This window comes from Leopardus geoffroyi, chromosome A2, assembly GCF_018350155.1.
Source record: "Leopardus geoffroyi isolate Oge1 chromosome A2, O.geoffroyi_Oge1_pat1.0, whole genome shotgun sequence".
NCBI classification, from domain to species: domain Eukaryota; kingdom Metazoa; phylum Chordata; class Mammalia; order Carnivora; family Felidae; genus Leopardus; species Leopardus geoffroyi.
Window position 1 is genome coordinate 33487825 of NC_059331.1, and position 16736 is coordinate 33504560.

The following is a 16736-nucleotide window of genomic DNA, read 5'->3' on the forward strand; positions in this document are numbered from 1 at the left end:
TTGCTTGGTCGGTTAAGTGTCTGCCTTCAGCTCAGGTCGTGATCCCATGGTTCGTGGGTTTCAGCCCGGAAATGGGCTGTGTGCTGACAGCTCAGAGCCTGGAGCCTGCTTCCGATTCTGTGTCTCCCTCTCTCTGCCCTCCCCCACTCACCTCTGTCTCAAAAATAAACATTTTTTAAAAATTAAAAAAAAAAAAAAAAAAGAGACACTTAACCGGCTAAGCCACCCAGCCCCTCTCCTAGTTCCGTCTCGCCTCTCAAGCCCTGGATTACACAGACAATCTCCTACCTAAGATTTGAATTCCTACACAGTCTATTAGAATGTTCTTATTCTGAATCAGGTATGAAGAGAGGGAAGGGGATGAGGGAAGGAGAGAAAAGAAACAATACTCCAAGTCGGAACCTAGCAAAATGTGAATTCCATGTTGGGCTTTTGCTGCCCACTTCAGTTTTCGTTTCATAGAGGTCTTTTCTTCCTTGGCTCCTTGACAGAAAAACCGCATTGACTAAACTTGCAATCTGAATTACCTAAGTCCCTTTCCCCATCCTCACACAGCAAGCCTGATGTGACATGAATTATGCAATGCAGGACAATCCACTGCGCCGGCAGAAAAGCAACTGAAAGGCTGCCTTCATTTTCAAAACCCAAAATTCTACCATATAGCCCTGGCCCTGCAGAACAGATGCCCGCTGGTCTTAGAGCTTAATCATGTTCTGAAAGCATCTACCCTTGGGGTAAAGGTCAGGGTCCTGATTTCTCTGCAGAATGTCCAAGAGAAGTGTGTCATTGGGGACGATCCTGCTATCTTTAAAACCTATGCGGTACACATAAAATTCATTTATTTCTTTTTATTTGTAAGGCCACACATATCACAGTAAAATCCCCTCAGAGCAGAGAGCGTATCCCATTCCCAGTATACATCCATATAAATGTCATCGTCGAGATGCCATTTTGCACCCCGTTCAAAGGCGTGGTAGACCAGGACTCTAAGACAAAATATGCCACCAATTATGATCAGCTGTCAAAATATACCCTCTCCCCAGCTCGTCATAACTAGAACGGGGGAGCTGTCCCCAGCTGGGCCTCCAATAAACATAAGCAGACTAGAGTGACAAACTGGACCACTTCTGGAACTTAGTACTCACTTCAACACACATTTATTGACCCTCACTGTGATTTGGTCACTATCTGGGGCCCTGAAAATACAGACAGGAACAAGAAATGAGATGATGGCTCTTCAAGTGAAAGAGACACAAATACACAACCAAGGGGCTGCAAACTTGTCACCAGGACCAAATATGGTTCCCAGATGTGTTTTGTTTGCTTCATCCATGCTTTTGGACCAACGTTTTTAAATTGTCAAAGTTCTTTTTTTAACAATTCAAGCTTTTAGATGCTCTTGAAAATGAAAAATCTGGCAACGCTGGGCCAACAATGCCACATTGTCAGCAACAGGCTGAAGCTAAGTAGTAACTGCTCCCTCGGAACCAAGCGTGTCCTTCCAGTTTACCCCAGGTCCCCACCAGTCCCGAAAGCCCTTTGAAATACCTACTCAGCATTTGCGTCTGTGATGACTAGTATTAAATAGAAAAAAATCTAGAACTAGGCAGTATGTGTCATAACTGAGGTAAGCGAGGAAATACAGGACTTTCCCATACAGGCACCAAGGACAGAAGTTGATATGCTGTCTCAAGAGCAACAAGATGGTGGGTATTAAGTCATAAGAAGATAGGGGCACCAGGTGGGTGCGGTAAACGTACCACTTCCGCTCAGGTCAAGATCTCACAGTCTGTGGGTTCAAGCCCCACGTCGGGCTCTGTGCTGACAGCCCAGAGCCTGGAATCCGTGTCAGATTCCTGTGTCTCCCTCTCTCTCTGCCCCTCCCCTGTGTATGCTCGCTCGCTCTCTCTCTCTCTCTCTCAAAAATAAACATCTTAAAAAGAGTTTAAAAGTAGTAAGATAAAATTCATGTGAGCCAAGAGTTCTAAACATCTGTACCAAGAAAAAATCTGAAGTCTACATTTTTTACATTTTTTAATGTAAGTATAACGATATTCACCAATGTGCTGTGTAAAATACAAAGAGAAAACTACCTAAATTTCAATGTTCATCCTCCAAGCATGGTTTAATATAGCACAGCCTGAAATGGTTCTACAGCCACTGAAATGACAAAATACATATACGTGTAGTATATAGAAAAAACATCTATGATATTTAGGCACCAAAAAAAAAAAATTCATAACACAGCATGTGTTGTATTATCCGATTTTCATAAGAAAAAGAACCTCTCAAAAAAAATACCAGAAAAAAGTGTGTGTGTGTGTGTGTGTGTGTGTGTGTATAAAAATAGAGTATTAACACATATTTCTGAGTGTAATTACAGACAATGTAGATATGTTTTCCTTTCATATTCACATCTTTCTGTATTGTACACACTGTTTAAGTGAGGAAAAAAATAAATTTCACAGAGAAAAGAAACATAAGCTGTGGAAGCACAAACCAACTATGAACAGTGATTGACAGTCATACTAGGTCACAATAATATTTGAGTATTTATAAGATTAGAAACCAAAACCTGGATGCCTATGCTTGGGTTGAGAAAAAATCCACACGCTCTAACACCAAGGAAAGTTCTTTTTTAACAACCTGATCCGGAGTTTTGAATTCTTAACCAAGCCACACAGACTTAAACAGGCTGATAGTTGGAGGAGGAAAGGAGCCTGCGCTCCCTATCAGATGTAAATTCTAACGCTCAGCCAAGAATCCAGGTGGTAAAATCCTGACTCTATTTAAATCAAGCCAAAGCGATGCCTTCCGTGGCCACATTACATAAGCCACAGGCTCCATCACTGCACACATCTGGTCAGAATCAAGGCCCTCTAAGACCTTCAACACAATTAATTCAATATTTTCTCTACAGTTCAAAATGCTACAACAACTGGCAGGGAACCATCTTAAATCATCATGGAAAAGTCAGACATATGGCTAAGTATATTTAATATGCCTTAAAAATAAGCCACGGATTTTCTAGCCAACAAGATCTCAGGCAAGAATCTTTATTTATTTAAAAGTTATGCCCACTCGTTACCCTCAAAAGAATGCAACTGAACAGATATTTCACCCACCTACAGAGGGCAGAGATTACAAACAGACAGAAAACAGGGATGCTGCCTTCAGGAATTCAAGAAACACAATCCAGCATGGCAGACCGACAGGCAAATCTGCAATTAACAAGACACTATGGTCTTGAAATCAAGATGTATGTGGAGGGAGAAAAAGAGAGCTCAGAGGAGGAAGGAATCAGCAGTGTTGGTGAGGGAGAACAGGCAGGCAAGTAGAAGAACTTGACCATATGGAGCGGCACACTCGGTGTCCCGGCCCACAAACACTTTGGGAATCCATTTTCATTTCTAGGACTATCCTCGGTGGGGTCAACAGATGTGCTGTAACGCCCTCAGGTGGCAAGGGCACAACCCGAAAGAGGCGCATACACAATGACCCCCACAGTAGAAAGACACAAGGGCTCCTGGCTACGAAGTCAACACATTCCTAGTGTGTAAACCCAGGATGAGAATTTTGGAAACGGGTAGATCTGAGCTTGAATCTTAGCTGTGTCAGTGGCGTTGGGGGGGGGGGGGGGGGGGGGCGAGATAAGTTACTTGACCTCTCCAGCTCATTTCCTCGAGGCTAAAATGAGAATGGCATCATCTCCCTCAGCAAAACCCTTACCTGGGTCTCAGCAACCTATCAGAAGGTCAATAAATTAATAGTTATGATTAGTTTACTGCTCACAATTCCGATTCCCAGACTCAACCCTGAAGTCATACATTAGAGCAGCGTTTCTCAACTTCAGCCTTATGGCCATTTGGGGCTGGATAATTCTCTCTTGGGGAGAGTGGGAGGAGGGCTGAATTGCACACTGTGGGATGTTCAGCAGGCTCCCTGGCCTCTCCTCCCTAACTGCCAGCAGCAATCCCACATCTCGAGTTATAACAACCAAGTATGTTTCCAGGCATTGCCAAATGTCCCCTGAGAAGCAAAACCACCCCCAGTTTTAAACCACTGCTTTAGAGGAACTCACTGAAGGGTGTCCATTTCTCAACTGAAAAGCATCATGGTTGCTATTTTGTAGATAATTCTGGTAAACACTGCCTGTATGCCAAGCAGAGGACTAAGTGTTCTGCGTACGTCTACCCATTTAATCCTCAAAAACAGCCGATAAGGCAGCTATTATTCTCATTTTTCGACTGGGAGTACTGAGGTTCTGGGAGGTTAACATGCCCAAGGTTGCTCAGCTGGGAAGTGGCAGAACCTGGATTTGAACCCAACCAGTCTGACTCTAAACCCTTATAACCCCAAGTCCCACTGCTGCCCTCGCATTCCTGATGTGAGAACCCAGATACAGTGCCAGGAAGATCAGAGGACCTCAGGGTCAAGTTCTCAAAGACCATTCTCCCTGGGACCCCCAGGAAATAGAGAAAGGACTTCTTCCTCTATACCTATACGCAACCAGGGACCTAATGACAGTAATTAAATCAACTTGTCACTGGTGAGGTCCAGGGTTTCCTTCTTACTTGTCTGAACTAATCCAACCACAGCCCTTTCCAAAAAGTGGCATCTGAATCATGCAGAAAAAATAAGGGTTTTTTTTCTAGACTTTAAAAAGCTCTCCAGGAAACTATACCACAACTATCTCTCAAGAGATTCTTTCTTCTCTCTGGACTGTTTTCAAAGGAGGAATATTCAAACAGTAACAGAAGCCAACATTTACAGAGCACACACTATGTGCCAGGGCCTATGCCATGTGGATTCCTTAAACCTCCTCATTTTATTCTTCCATCAACTCTAGGAAGTAGGTATCATTATGGTCCCCATTTTCAGATGGGAAAATCCTGGCGCAAAGAGATGAAACACCTTGCCCTGATTCACCTAGCTAGTAAATTTAATAATGTGGCTTCTAATCCAGGCCAGCTTAAATCCAAAATCTACACAGCTACAATACGTCAATAAATTGATATGCCTGGGTTTTATTACAAGCAGCATTGGTGTCCTGTTACCACTGTATCTAGCAATAATTATGAAACGTGGCTTATAACCAGCGCATAATTGCCTTTTAGTTGCACCATCACGCCACCGTCCATAAAGAGGGCTTCAAGTCTTGTCTCACGATAGGCTGAAAGATTGGCCTTATTGTGGAAAACATAACTGTGCCCCATTAAAGAGCACACAAAGGCCTCGGATGGCAATAATGGTAGGGCTGACACCTTAGCATGGAGAAAATAATTCTCCCATGTACTTCTTTCTCTTGACAATGGACGTGGTAACACATAGCTAACCGTGCCGGGAAGAACCTCTCACAGTCCATTTGAGGATGAGAGAGTTTGCAAAGTTCCCAGACATACTCAATATGGTGCTGCCGGAAACCCTTGACATGAAGACCAACTGAAAATGGTCATCAATGCCATCTTCAAGAATATTCCTGGTGGCACCTGGGTGGCTTAGTTAAGTATCCAACTCTTGATTTCAACTCAGGTCATGATCTCACAGCTCAGGAGACAGAGCCTCACATTGGGCACTGTGCTGACAGCATGGAGCCTGCTCGGGATTCTCTCTCTCCCTCTCTCTCTGCCCGTCCCCTGCTTGTGCACATGCACTCTCTCTCTCAAAAAATAAGTAGATAGAGGGCGCCTGGGTGGCGCAGTCGGTTAAGCGTCCGACTTCAGCCAGGTCACGATCTCGCGGTCCATGAGTTCGAGCCCCGCGTCGGGCTCTGGGCTGATGGCTCAGAGCCTGGAGCCTGTTTCCGATTCTGTGTCTCCCTCTCTCTCTGCCCCTCCCCTGTTCATGCTCTGTCTCTCTCTGTCCCAAAAATAAATAAACATTGAAAAAAAAAAATAAGTAGATAGATGATAGATAGGTGGATACATAGATAGACAGATAGATAAAAAATTTTTAAAAAGAATCCTGGATCAATCATCTAAGCTCTACTTGGCCACATCCACAGACTGCAAATGACAAACCTTGATCAAGGTTGATGTGACCCATCACGAATTACCCACATGGTCAGAGACTATCAAATATGGGAATTTTCAGACGCAACCGAGCTCAGGAGAGATTGATTCTAGTTCTCAATTTGCCAGTGGATGTTCAACAAATACTTGAGCACCTACTACGTACCAGGCACTATTTTCGGTACTAGGAATATAGCAGTGAACAAATTGAGAACATCCCTGCCCTCTGAGAACTTCTATTCTAGGAGAGACAAAATCAGGATTTTACTTATCTTGAAATGATCTATGTAAAATGGAGTGGAATAAAGCAGAAAAAGGTTATGGGGAGTGACAAGTAGCATGGAGTTAAGGCTTTCAATAATGTGGGCAAAGGAGGTGTCACTGAGAAGGTGATATGTGGTAAAAACTTGAAATTCATGAGGGAGCAAGCCTTCTAGATGTCAAGGTGGGGACTAGGAGGCCATGGATGGGGAGAGACAAGAAATGGCATAGGCCAGATCACGGGGGACCTTGTGAGTCACTGTGAGGACGTCGGTTCTCACTCTGAGATAAGGATGGCAGAAATGATTATAAGTAATGGATTACTCCGTTCTTCAATTACTCAGCCATAAAAAGAGAAGATGATTATTTAATCATAAAATGTTCAAATTCCATCTCCTAATGTTGCTACATGCCTTCAGAAAGGTTAGCATCCAGAACACGATAGACTCAACACAGGACACTTGATGATAAAGCAGACATCAATATGATAGGCATGTCCTTGATATCACGGGGGTTTGTTTGTGGAAACACCAAAACAAATTCACAAGAAATACGATATCAATGCAGACATCCATAGGGGTGCAGTATAGCAAAGCTCCAGTGCTTGCGAGGGATTTTTCAAGGTTATTGATCTCACACAGAAGCTGCATAAAGATAGGCAAAAATGCCATAACCCACTTTTTTAGGATATGAATGTCAGCCCTTAACCAATTTGACAGCCTTTATTCTCAGTGTATACAAAAATCAGTATATCCTGTTACACATATATACAAACTCAAGGAAGGGACCACTAACATCAGAGACCGGTGTTTTGCATTAAATAACCATCGTTTATAAAGCAACATCCTTCATGTAAACCCTTGTGGTAAGGAGATGTCAGAATGTTTTCTCTTATAAACCACTTAATTCCCCTTGGTGGATATCATCAATTCTGCCATCTGAAACCAGCTGGGTAATGAAGGCCAACAAATGCAGTGAGCCAACTGTATGCCATTGCCTCATAAGGTCAAGTTAATCTATTTTTAAATAACATAGCCATTGGCAAAGGATGGCCACTGGAAACAATGGACGAGTTGGGTCGCCTGTCCTTGCCTTATTTTTTCATAAAAGCTGTGGAATGTTCCACAGTGTAACCTAAAAATATCCTTCAGAGAGTGGTCTTTTAGCACGGAGAATAAAAAGATTGATTTTGAAAGTTTAAGTTAAAAAAAAAAAAGACATATAAACACAAAGCACAATTTAAGAGCAAGAGAGGACAAAAATCAGACTGTTTTCTGCAGCAATGATCTGATTTGCTGTTGGCTGGAAAAATTGTACACAGGGACAATGCAACAAGAAAACAGAAGTAAGGTGTCATTCTTATGGATGCTGACACACAACAGATCCCACATCAACAGAAAACTGAAAAGCCCCCCATCATCCTGTCTGCTCAGTATCTGAAATTTCACTTCTTAAACTCCAGTGAAAGTCAATAGGCAGGAACACTTCAGGGTAATTCATTAAACTTGTGGGTCAATACAAATTATGAGACACAGGGAATCAGCTGATTGGAAGATCTGGTAATGGGGGGAAAAAAAACGTATCAGGGTCTTAAATCAGAAGAAATAAAAGATGAATAGAGAATAAAAGGGGAAAGATGTAGATGGCCTAGTCTACATAAAAGACCACCTAGTCTTGCCATACAAATAACAAGCAACAAAGGAAAATCCATTCATGCGTCCAACAAATTTTAGTGAGCACCTAGGATTTGCCCAGGTACTATTTTAGGCCCTGAGAAACAGCAGGGTGAACAAGTGAGGCAACCGTGTTTTACATCCTAAGGGGAGGCGAGGCAGACAATAAAAAAGACACAAGGGGAGCCTGGCTGGCTCAGCTGGTAATATCTGTGACTCTTGATCTCGGGATCAGGAGCTCAACCAACCGCCTGCTGGGCACAGAGATCACTTTAACATAAATAAAAATGTTAACAAAAGAAGAAACAGAAGATAATGCGAACCTGTGACAAGGCCATGAAGTCACAAAACAGGATGAGGGGATGGCATGAGACTCCAGAGCCATCTTATACAGGGTCAGTGATGTGCTAGGACCAGCTCACACCGACCCTGGAGAACCAATTACATGCACCTCTTCCGAACTCAGGCCACAGATCTGGGGCTTGTCTCCACAGCAGCCGGTTATTAAACATTTAGCAGCACACGACCTGACACAAAGGAAAAGAATCAATCTTGTGACCATCTGGGGGGGAAGAAAAAGCAAACCCAGGGACCCTGGAGCAGAATTCACAGGACACCAAGACAGGCAGGCCACTGTCTCAAAATGAGAATCATTTCGTTACCGAGCTGTTGTAGTATATCCCAATTGGTCAAAATAAACACACAACATCAAAACAAAACACAAAAAGGCACAAAGAACTATTTTCAATCGCCATGTGGTCATAATTCCCTCATGACAGTGAGGGAAAGGGGCCGGTGGCGGTGGTGTGGTTTTTAAGTTGTGTCTTATTTATTGTCTCCATTCTGTCTAAATTGTGGACAGTTTCGGCTTCTGGGTAATTTGCAAAGCCACAAACTTCACCTACGAAAATATGTAAGCATGACCTATAATGTGACCAGTTTGGGAAACTACAATCACACCATTTTCAACTTTTGGAGTCTGGGTTATTCATGGGACTGCAGCATTTTATGAGTGCAAAGGACATCCACGGTTCACCCGTTTATTTTGGGCACAAAAGAAATGAAGAGGGGCACCCGGGTGGCTCAGTCCGTTAAGCATCTGACTCTTGGTTTCAGCCCAGGTCATGATCTCATGGTTTGTGAGTTCGAGCCCCACATCGGGCTCCGCACTCACAGGGCTCCACAATGACAGTGCAGAGCCTGCTTGGGATTCTTTCTCTCTCCTCTCTTTCTGCTCCTCTCTCTCTCTCTCTCTCAAAATAAACAGACTTACAAAAAAAAAAAAAAAAAAAAGGAAAAGAAAACATGAAGAAACTTATACCCAAAGAAGGTGATTTGCCAGAGAGGGTAACACAAGCTGGCAGAGCCTGTTCTGGGAGCCCAGGACACCTGTGTCCTGCACCATATGCTCAGGGTTAGTCTGTACCTTAGGGCATTGAGTCCCAAAAGTGAGCCTCAGAATCACCTGAGGGCTTGTTAACAACTGCCCCATTGGCCCCGCCTCCTGAGGTTCAGAATCAGTAGGAAATTAGCACATCTAACCAGTTCCCAAGTGATGCCACGGCCACTGGTCTGGAGGCCCTACTGGCCCACCAATGGAGCAGTTAGAAGCATGGGCTTTTGGAATCCAACACGGTTGAGTTCCAGCTCTACTTCGGCTACTTGTATGACCCTCGGAAAGGCTACCCAAACTCTGGACCTCAGTTTCTGACATCTGATTCCAGTTGTGAGGAATAAAAGACAAAATGTCCACAGAGTACTAGCTTAGCCAAGGACCAGGCACACTCTAAAGCAAGTGCTTAGCTTGTATCCGATAGCAAAGTATCCTTAATTACCTTATTTTCTTTTTCCACATACACTAGAATTCAAAAGACAGGGATGATTAAAGACTGGCAAAAATGTGGAGCAACTGGAATATTTCTGGCATCTCAATTCATAATAGCCAAAAGGGATCAATAGCCCAAATGTTTACTGACAAGCAAAAATATTTTAAAAACAGGTATGTACAGGAACTCCTGGGTGGCTCAGTGAGTTAAGTGTCCGACTCTTCATTTCAGCTCAGGTCATGATTTCACACTTTGTGGGTTCAAGCCCCGTGTCAGGCTCCCACACTGAAAGTGCAGAACCTGATTGAGATTATATATATATATATATATATATATATATATATATATATATATATACACACACACACACACATATATATGTATATGTATATATATACATATGTGTGTGTGTGTATATACATATGTGTATGTGTGTGTGTGTGTGTGTATATATATATATATATATATATATATGTATATATATGAAAAAAAAACCTGTATATACACATACCTACAATGGAATACTACTCAACAATAAAAAAAGAACAATGAGGGGCACTGGACTGGCTCAGTCAGTAGAACATTTAACTCTTGATCTGGGGTTGTGAGTTCGAGCCCCACATTAGGTGAAGAGATTACTTAAAATCTTTAAAAAGAGGAAGAAGGAGGAGGAGGAGGAAAAGAAGAATGATACAATATGAAATCTGCAAAATATTTTGTTCAGCAAAAAAAAAAAAAAAAAAAAAAAAAGCCCAACACCAAAGAGTGTGTAGAGCTTTAGTTCATTGATAGGAACTTCAATAATAATAAAAAAAACTTATCCATGGTAAAAGAAATAGGACAGCCTTTGCCTCTGGAGGAAGTGTGGGGAATGGACTGGAAAGGGGCAAGAGGGAAATTTGTGAGGTAATGGGAATATTCTAGATCTTGATTTGAGTGAACATAAAATAAACATATACATTTGTCAAAACTCACCGAACTACATAGTGAAGATCTGTGCATTTCACTACAGATGAACATAATATATACTTACAAAGCATAACAAGTATATACATGCTATATTATAGATACAAAATAACACACTGTATATAACAGACAGGTATCCATACATTTTTTTAAGCACCTTGTAACAAAAGACTATCTCCTCCATCTAAAATGAACCAAGTCCAAGCTGGTAGACCCATGGAGCTTGGTTCCTTCACAATTCAGTCCTGCTTCATAAAATACCATTTGCTACAGACTATTTTAGTCTGTGCATCTTTCCAGGGAGCTGCCATGAAATAGAAACAGAATTTTCTCCCACAGGAAGACCGTGACATTTCCATACAGATGGCACCCAAAGTGCCCTGTGTCCCTGGGAGTGGCTAGCTCAGGGTGTGGAAAAAAGTAACATTTTCCTTTACCACGTACCAAGGATGAGCCTACCTAATATGATTCAAACACAGTAATGAAGACATAGTAAGAGCAATTCTGTCGCAGAATTTAAATCATATTCTCGCCATGAAGGGGAACAGAAGATTAGTGAAATGTTCTCCAGTGCCATGTTTCTGTAATGAAGATGTTGAAAGAACTGTACCCATGTAATTATTACATAAACTAGCTTTCACACTGCAATGGATTCCATCCACATCTTAATGCTATCTTGAGTAGAACAAGTAGATTTACACACACACACACACACACACACACACACACACACACCTGCTATGAACAGTACTGTGCAGCACATAGAATGGTTCTAGATGAAGGGAAATAATATTTGGTGACAGTCCAGTTTCCTTTCAATCCAGAGGTGTCTGATTTCAAACACAATTGATTATCTGACCAATCCTTCCTTAGTTCCATGGTGAGACAGCCTGGCATTATGTCTCTTGATCTTTGATGACTGGTGGACGGAGGGTCAGCCACATGCATCATCTTGCACATTAAAAACAAGGCCCTACATAGGACCCACTAGGCAGATAATAGATGGGTAGGTACCCCTGCCTTTCCTCCAACCCTTTCTCCAAAATGCTGACACCTGTAGCTGTTCCCACCAACTGCTTTGACACAGTGTTTTCTCTATAGTTCTATCAAGTCCTAACAATCCAGGTACAGGCGTTAAGTTCATAATCCAGGTTCCTAGCGCTAAAAGCTAAACTGAGAAATAACTGGTCAAAGTGAATTAAACATAATATATCTTCTTTATTGGGCACTTACTATGTGCCAGGCACTGCTCTGCACACTTTCCACTTATCATCTTATGTAATACCCAAACAAACGCCAGTTTACAGATGAGGACACACTCTCAGGGGAAGGAGGTGTTAGACCTCAAGCAAAGCCTGGGGAGATGCACAATGAATAAGACACAGTCTCTCTCCAGTAAGCTTGCCACCTAGTATGGAAATGAGGAGGGGCCTAACTCATAGATCAGAGTAAGTAAAAAACTACGAAGTACACATTTAGAGGAGTCCACAGGAAGAAGGGTTTGTTCAGCTTGGCAGGATGCTGGAGGGCTTCTTGGAGGAGGTGTCCAAGTGGAAGATGAAGACATAAATGGAGGGAGCTTTCTATAAATGTCAGTCTATCGCTCCCCAAACTACCAAAAGGCCTGACAATTCCTTCTGTCCCCCTCCTCTGTTTCATCTGGAACGGGCCTGCTTCCAAGGATCTGCTCAGCTCAGCCCAGCCCAGCCTTCCTTTCCTTTAACACATTCCTCCAGCTGCCACGTGCCCTTCCAGGCCCGCAGCACATATGGGAACTTTTCACCACGCTCAACTTTGCCACCTCCTCTGGTGCTCTCATGCGGGAGAACCTATGTCATGGCACTCGGTGGTGCAAGGGATACTTTAAGGGAATCAAGTCCTTCTCTGTTGGACTGATGCAAGGATAACCCCTTGCCAGCACTAAACTCAGGCAGGAGGGATTCCCCACCACCAGCAACCATCAAAAAAGTTGGCTTCTGAGAGAGGAATCTGCCTTCATTCCCTCCCCAGAAAACAAGCCCCCCAGTCCAGGAGGGTCATATCCACCCCCCACCCCGCGACCCCACCTCTTTCTCCTAGTGCTTAAGGCTTTCATTGACTGAAACCCTCACTTCTGGTATCTGTGTGACCTTGGGCAAATAACTTATGCAGTATCAGTCCCAGTTTCCTTATCTGTAACATGGGGTTTATAAAAACAACCCGATCACAGAATTGTCAGTCAGAGCAAAATAGCCCAAGGAAAGCATTCAACACAGAGCCTGGCACGTAGTAAGCTAACAGTGAATAGTAGCCACCATTATCATCATCAACGATGATGGTGGTGGCGGAGAAGGCAGCATAAACTTGGGCCAGATTCGCGCAGACAGAAATACTCCTTCTTCCCCCCCCCCCTCCACCCCCCACGCCTGGGGCTGGGCCACACGGTGGAGACACATGCGTCATCCAGCTCTGGGGTGAATGCAGGATCTTCAGGAGGCGGGCATAGGAACCGCAGGGCGGTCACGCCCCAGCCCACCTGGAGGGATGCCCTGGGGAAGATTTCCCGACGGAGGAGGTCAGTAACCACAGACCCCTCTTCTCGTTCGTACCCATTCTCCGGGTCTGGCAACAGATAAGTAGCAAAAGAACGCAGCGGCAGCGCCTGCTGCATCACTCCTCCGAGAAGCCTGGAGACCGTCCACTTTGCCCCTGACTCGGTTTCCCAAGCCTCCTCGCGCAAACAAGCCGCGCTGTACTCGGTGGCTGAGATAACAGGTTGGCAAACCGGGCCTGGGAAAAGTCTCTCCGCTGCCCGGAGGAAACCCAGCCCCCTCTTTCCAACGCAGGTGGGCAAACAATCCACAACCTCTCAACAACTTTGCTCATTTCACCACGACAGGGCGCACGACCCCAACTTCCCCTCTAAGCTGCGCTCGGAGGAGGAACGCGGGAAATCGAGATGCGGCGGGGGGCTCTCCGCAGGCCGCTCCCCGTTTTGCGGGCGCCTCCGGGAGGCGCGTCCCGTCTTACCTTGTCTGACGGCTTTGAAGGTGACGGCCTCCTTGCAGCTGTCGATGACTCCCAGCACGTCATAGCGGGGCAAGCCGGACACCCGGATCCCCTGCACCTCCAGAAGCAGCTCCCCCTCGCCCAGCCAAGGGCCCTCGCCGCCGCCGGGAAGCCCCGCCGCCTCGGCCGCGGCCACCGCTCCGACATACGGAAACTCCCCGTTCTCCGCGCCCCCCAGCACCGTCACCCCCAGCTCGCCCTGGGGTCCCCGTCTCACGGTGCATTCGTGAACCTTGCTAGTCCAGTGGTTCTTCTTCTGGATCACTCTCGACATGATGGGCTGTTACACCCCTCCTCCCCCCCACAAAAAAATAATAAATGAGAGACAGGTGCCCCCCACAGCACAAGCCCCCAGGCCCCCCCGCTGGTTCATGGGAGGGACATCTCCCCCCAAATAACGCAACGGGAGGGAGAAACTTGGCAGCCTTGCTCCCCTGCACACACTCGCTCACTCAAGCCATCATAAAACAAACTTTCTGGTCTTCCCCGCGAGCCCTGCACAGGCGCCCGCGAGCTTTGTTTGCATTCCGGTGCTTCTCGGTCCACGTTCCGGCGCCCGACCGTTCTCTCCGGGACCAGAGTCCACTCTGCGCCGCTCGGGTTATTTTTTTTCCTTCCTTCCTTCCTTTCTTGCCTCTTAGAAACGCGGTGTCTTCTCTTCTCCTCCCGCCTGGCTCGCCTTCCCTCGCTGGCGGGCTGTTCCTGAGGGTGAGGGAAGCCCTTCCAGACAGTTGCTGGGAGCCCTGGAGACGCGGTAGCCGAGCGGGGGTTGGGGGGGACAGGAGGGAAGTGCCTGCGGCCCCTTTAAGCAGATACAAAGGCTCGGCTTGTTTTGTTACAGTTCATTCTATTCCGCGCCGCCGAGCGCAGCGGCCGGCGAGAGGAGACGCGCGCGCATGCGCCCCGCGGCCGCCTGCCGGCCGGCCCGCCCCACCTCTCCTTCCCGAAGGGAGAGATTCCAGTGTGCTTCCCGTTGGGTCCTAAAACCGATCTTGCACACGGCAACTCACCCCCCTCCACGCACCCTTCTTATTCCTCCTTTCCTTGCCTTGCCCTAGAGTCAGCCAATCACTTGGGGCTAGGGGGACGCGCACGTGTTTTACTCCGACTGTTTGCAACTTTTCAAGTACGGGCAACCTGGCTTTGGCATTCTAAACCCATTTCAAACAGGTGGGGGTTGGGGAGGCTCACACACTCACCCTCGCGCTCACACTCACGCACACACGCACGCACTCACGCCTGCCTAAGCCTCCTCGCCGCCCTCGGCCAGTGGCTGGCCACGCTGTCGGTCACCCCGCCGGGCTCGTCCACCCCCGCCCCTCCCCACCGCCCCGAGGCAGTTCAGTACCCCAGAGCCCGACGAGACCCGGAGTCGCGCGTCTGCTCCCTGCCTGCCTGCGCCCGCCGGTTCGGGTCCTGGAGCTGGGACTGCCAGTGTGTCTGCGGCCCTGGGTCCCCTGGCCGCCCACCTGGGATCCCTGTGAACTTTAGGATCCCCTTAAACTTTGGAGCCAACTTTTTAAGCCACGGGGAAAACTATAGGCAAGGGAATGGAGCCAACTGGCTGGAGGGGCTTCAGGTCTTCAACCTAAAAGGGGTCTAGCTTTTTAACTGCCTTTTCAGCAAAGACTTCTGGAGCCAGTCATCTGTTCCAGGCTCAGGTTCCTGGCTGAGCCGAGAATCCTTCGGACCCGCCCTGGGGCCAGGAGATTAGGATCACCCCCGGATCTGCGATCTGCACCCGCGCCCAGACGCCTGCGGGGGCGGGGGCTGCACAGCCGTCTCTCGGAATTCACAACCCGGGGATCGGTGCCGCCCTGGGGTGGGGACAGAGCGAGTGCCTTGCCTCCGCTAGGTTTCGGAATGATCTCGGAGGCTGCAGACAGAATACCCTGCACCGGGAACGCTGCCCTCCCCAAATACCACCCCCACCCCACCCCCACCCCCCCACGGAGAGTCTCCCAAGCCATCTCTTTTCCTCGCTGATTTAGGACATACATGTTCGTCTTTGGTCACAGAAGAGATACCAAGTGTTAAACAAGGGAGGGGAGTAGATGAGACACAGAAAGGCTGGGATGCCGCAGTGGTTGGGGTTGAGAACCAGCCTATGGTGTTTAGATTCCCACCCATCCAATCTCTGTGTGACTTTGAGCAAGCTCCCTGACCCCTCAGAGCCTTCCTTTCTCCCCTGTCACGTAAGTATAACAATAACTTACAAGGTTCTTGGGAGTATTACATGAGAGAACACTTGTTAAGTGCCTAGCTTGTAAACTGAATACTTGTAAAGAGGCTTATAATAAAAACTTATATTAGTAGTAGTTGTATTTGGAAAAACAATTAGGAAATCATTTGGGGTCTCCAGTTAGATGTTGATGATAATTCCTTCTCTTTCCTCTAAAGCTTAAGATATATGGGCACACATTTAAATATTTTTAAAGTAGTTTGTAGAGTGCTATTCTAAGCTAATAAAAATAAGAGAAGAATGTTGATGCTTCTTTCCTGAGACATCCAGAACTGAAAATCCCATTGCCTAGCATTTGTGAAAGAGGGAAGCAGCCAATTTTTCTTGGCTCTTCTTGGTGAGGGAAACTTCATCTCCAGCCTCTTTTCAAAGAAGCAATCTGTTTGTCTTAAACTTAACGGGATCAAAATGAGTGGGAGCTTCAAAACTTTATTCCCAAGCCCAAACACAGATCCATCCAATCAGAATCTCAGAGGATGAGCTGTGTCCTCTGAACTTGTAAGGTTAAGTGGTGTTGGTATACAACAGTGAGGGCCACAGGTCCAGCACCTTGATTTCCTGAGCATTTTTTACAGCACAGAACCTTTTGGAGAACAACCTAAGGTCCACATCTTCCTCTAGAGTGTAAGCTCCAGGAGGACAGGGAACTTCGGCAGTTTGGTTTACTGATCTGTCCCAGAACAATGCCTTGTAGTTCCCAATGCCTTCA

General features: G+C 46.0%; 1 protein-coding gene across 20 annotated transcripts in view; it reads right to left on the reverse strand.

Annotated features, from left to right (window-relative positions):
• The window catches only part of MAGI1 (membrane associated guanylate kinase, WW and PDZ domain containing 1), a 656496-nt gene extending 641776 nt beyond the window's left edge, over nucleotides 1-14720 (reverse strand). For 19 of the 20 annotated variants that reach the window (XM_045493457.1, XM_045493443.1, XM_045493442.1 and 16 more), the window contains exon 1: nucleotides 13747-14685. In XM_045493457.1, coding sequence (XP_045349413.1) covers nucleotides 13747-14059 — 313 coding nt within the window. In that variant the 5' untranslated portion in view covers nucleotides 14060-14685. Of the gene's footprint in view, nucleotides 1-13746 lie in introns of all 20 variants that reach the window. The other variant, XM_045493448.1, reaches the window with a different exon arrangement.
• Nucleotides 14721-16736: the final 2016 nt, after the last annotated feature.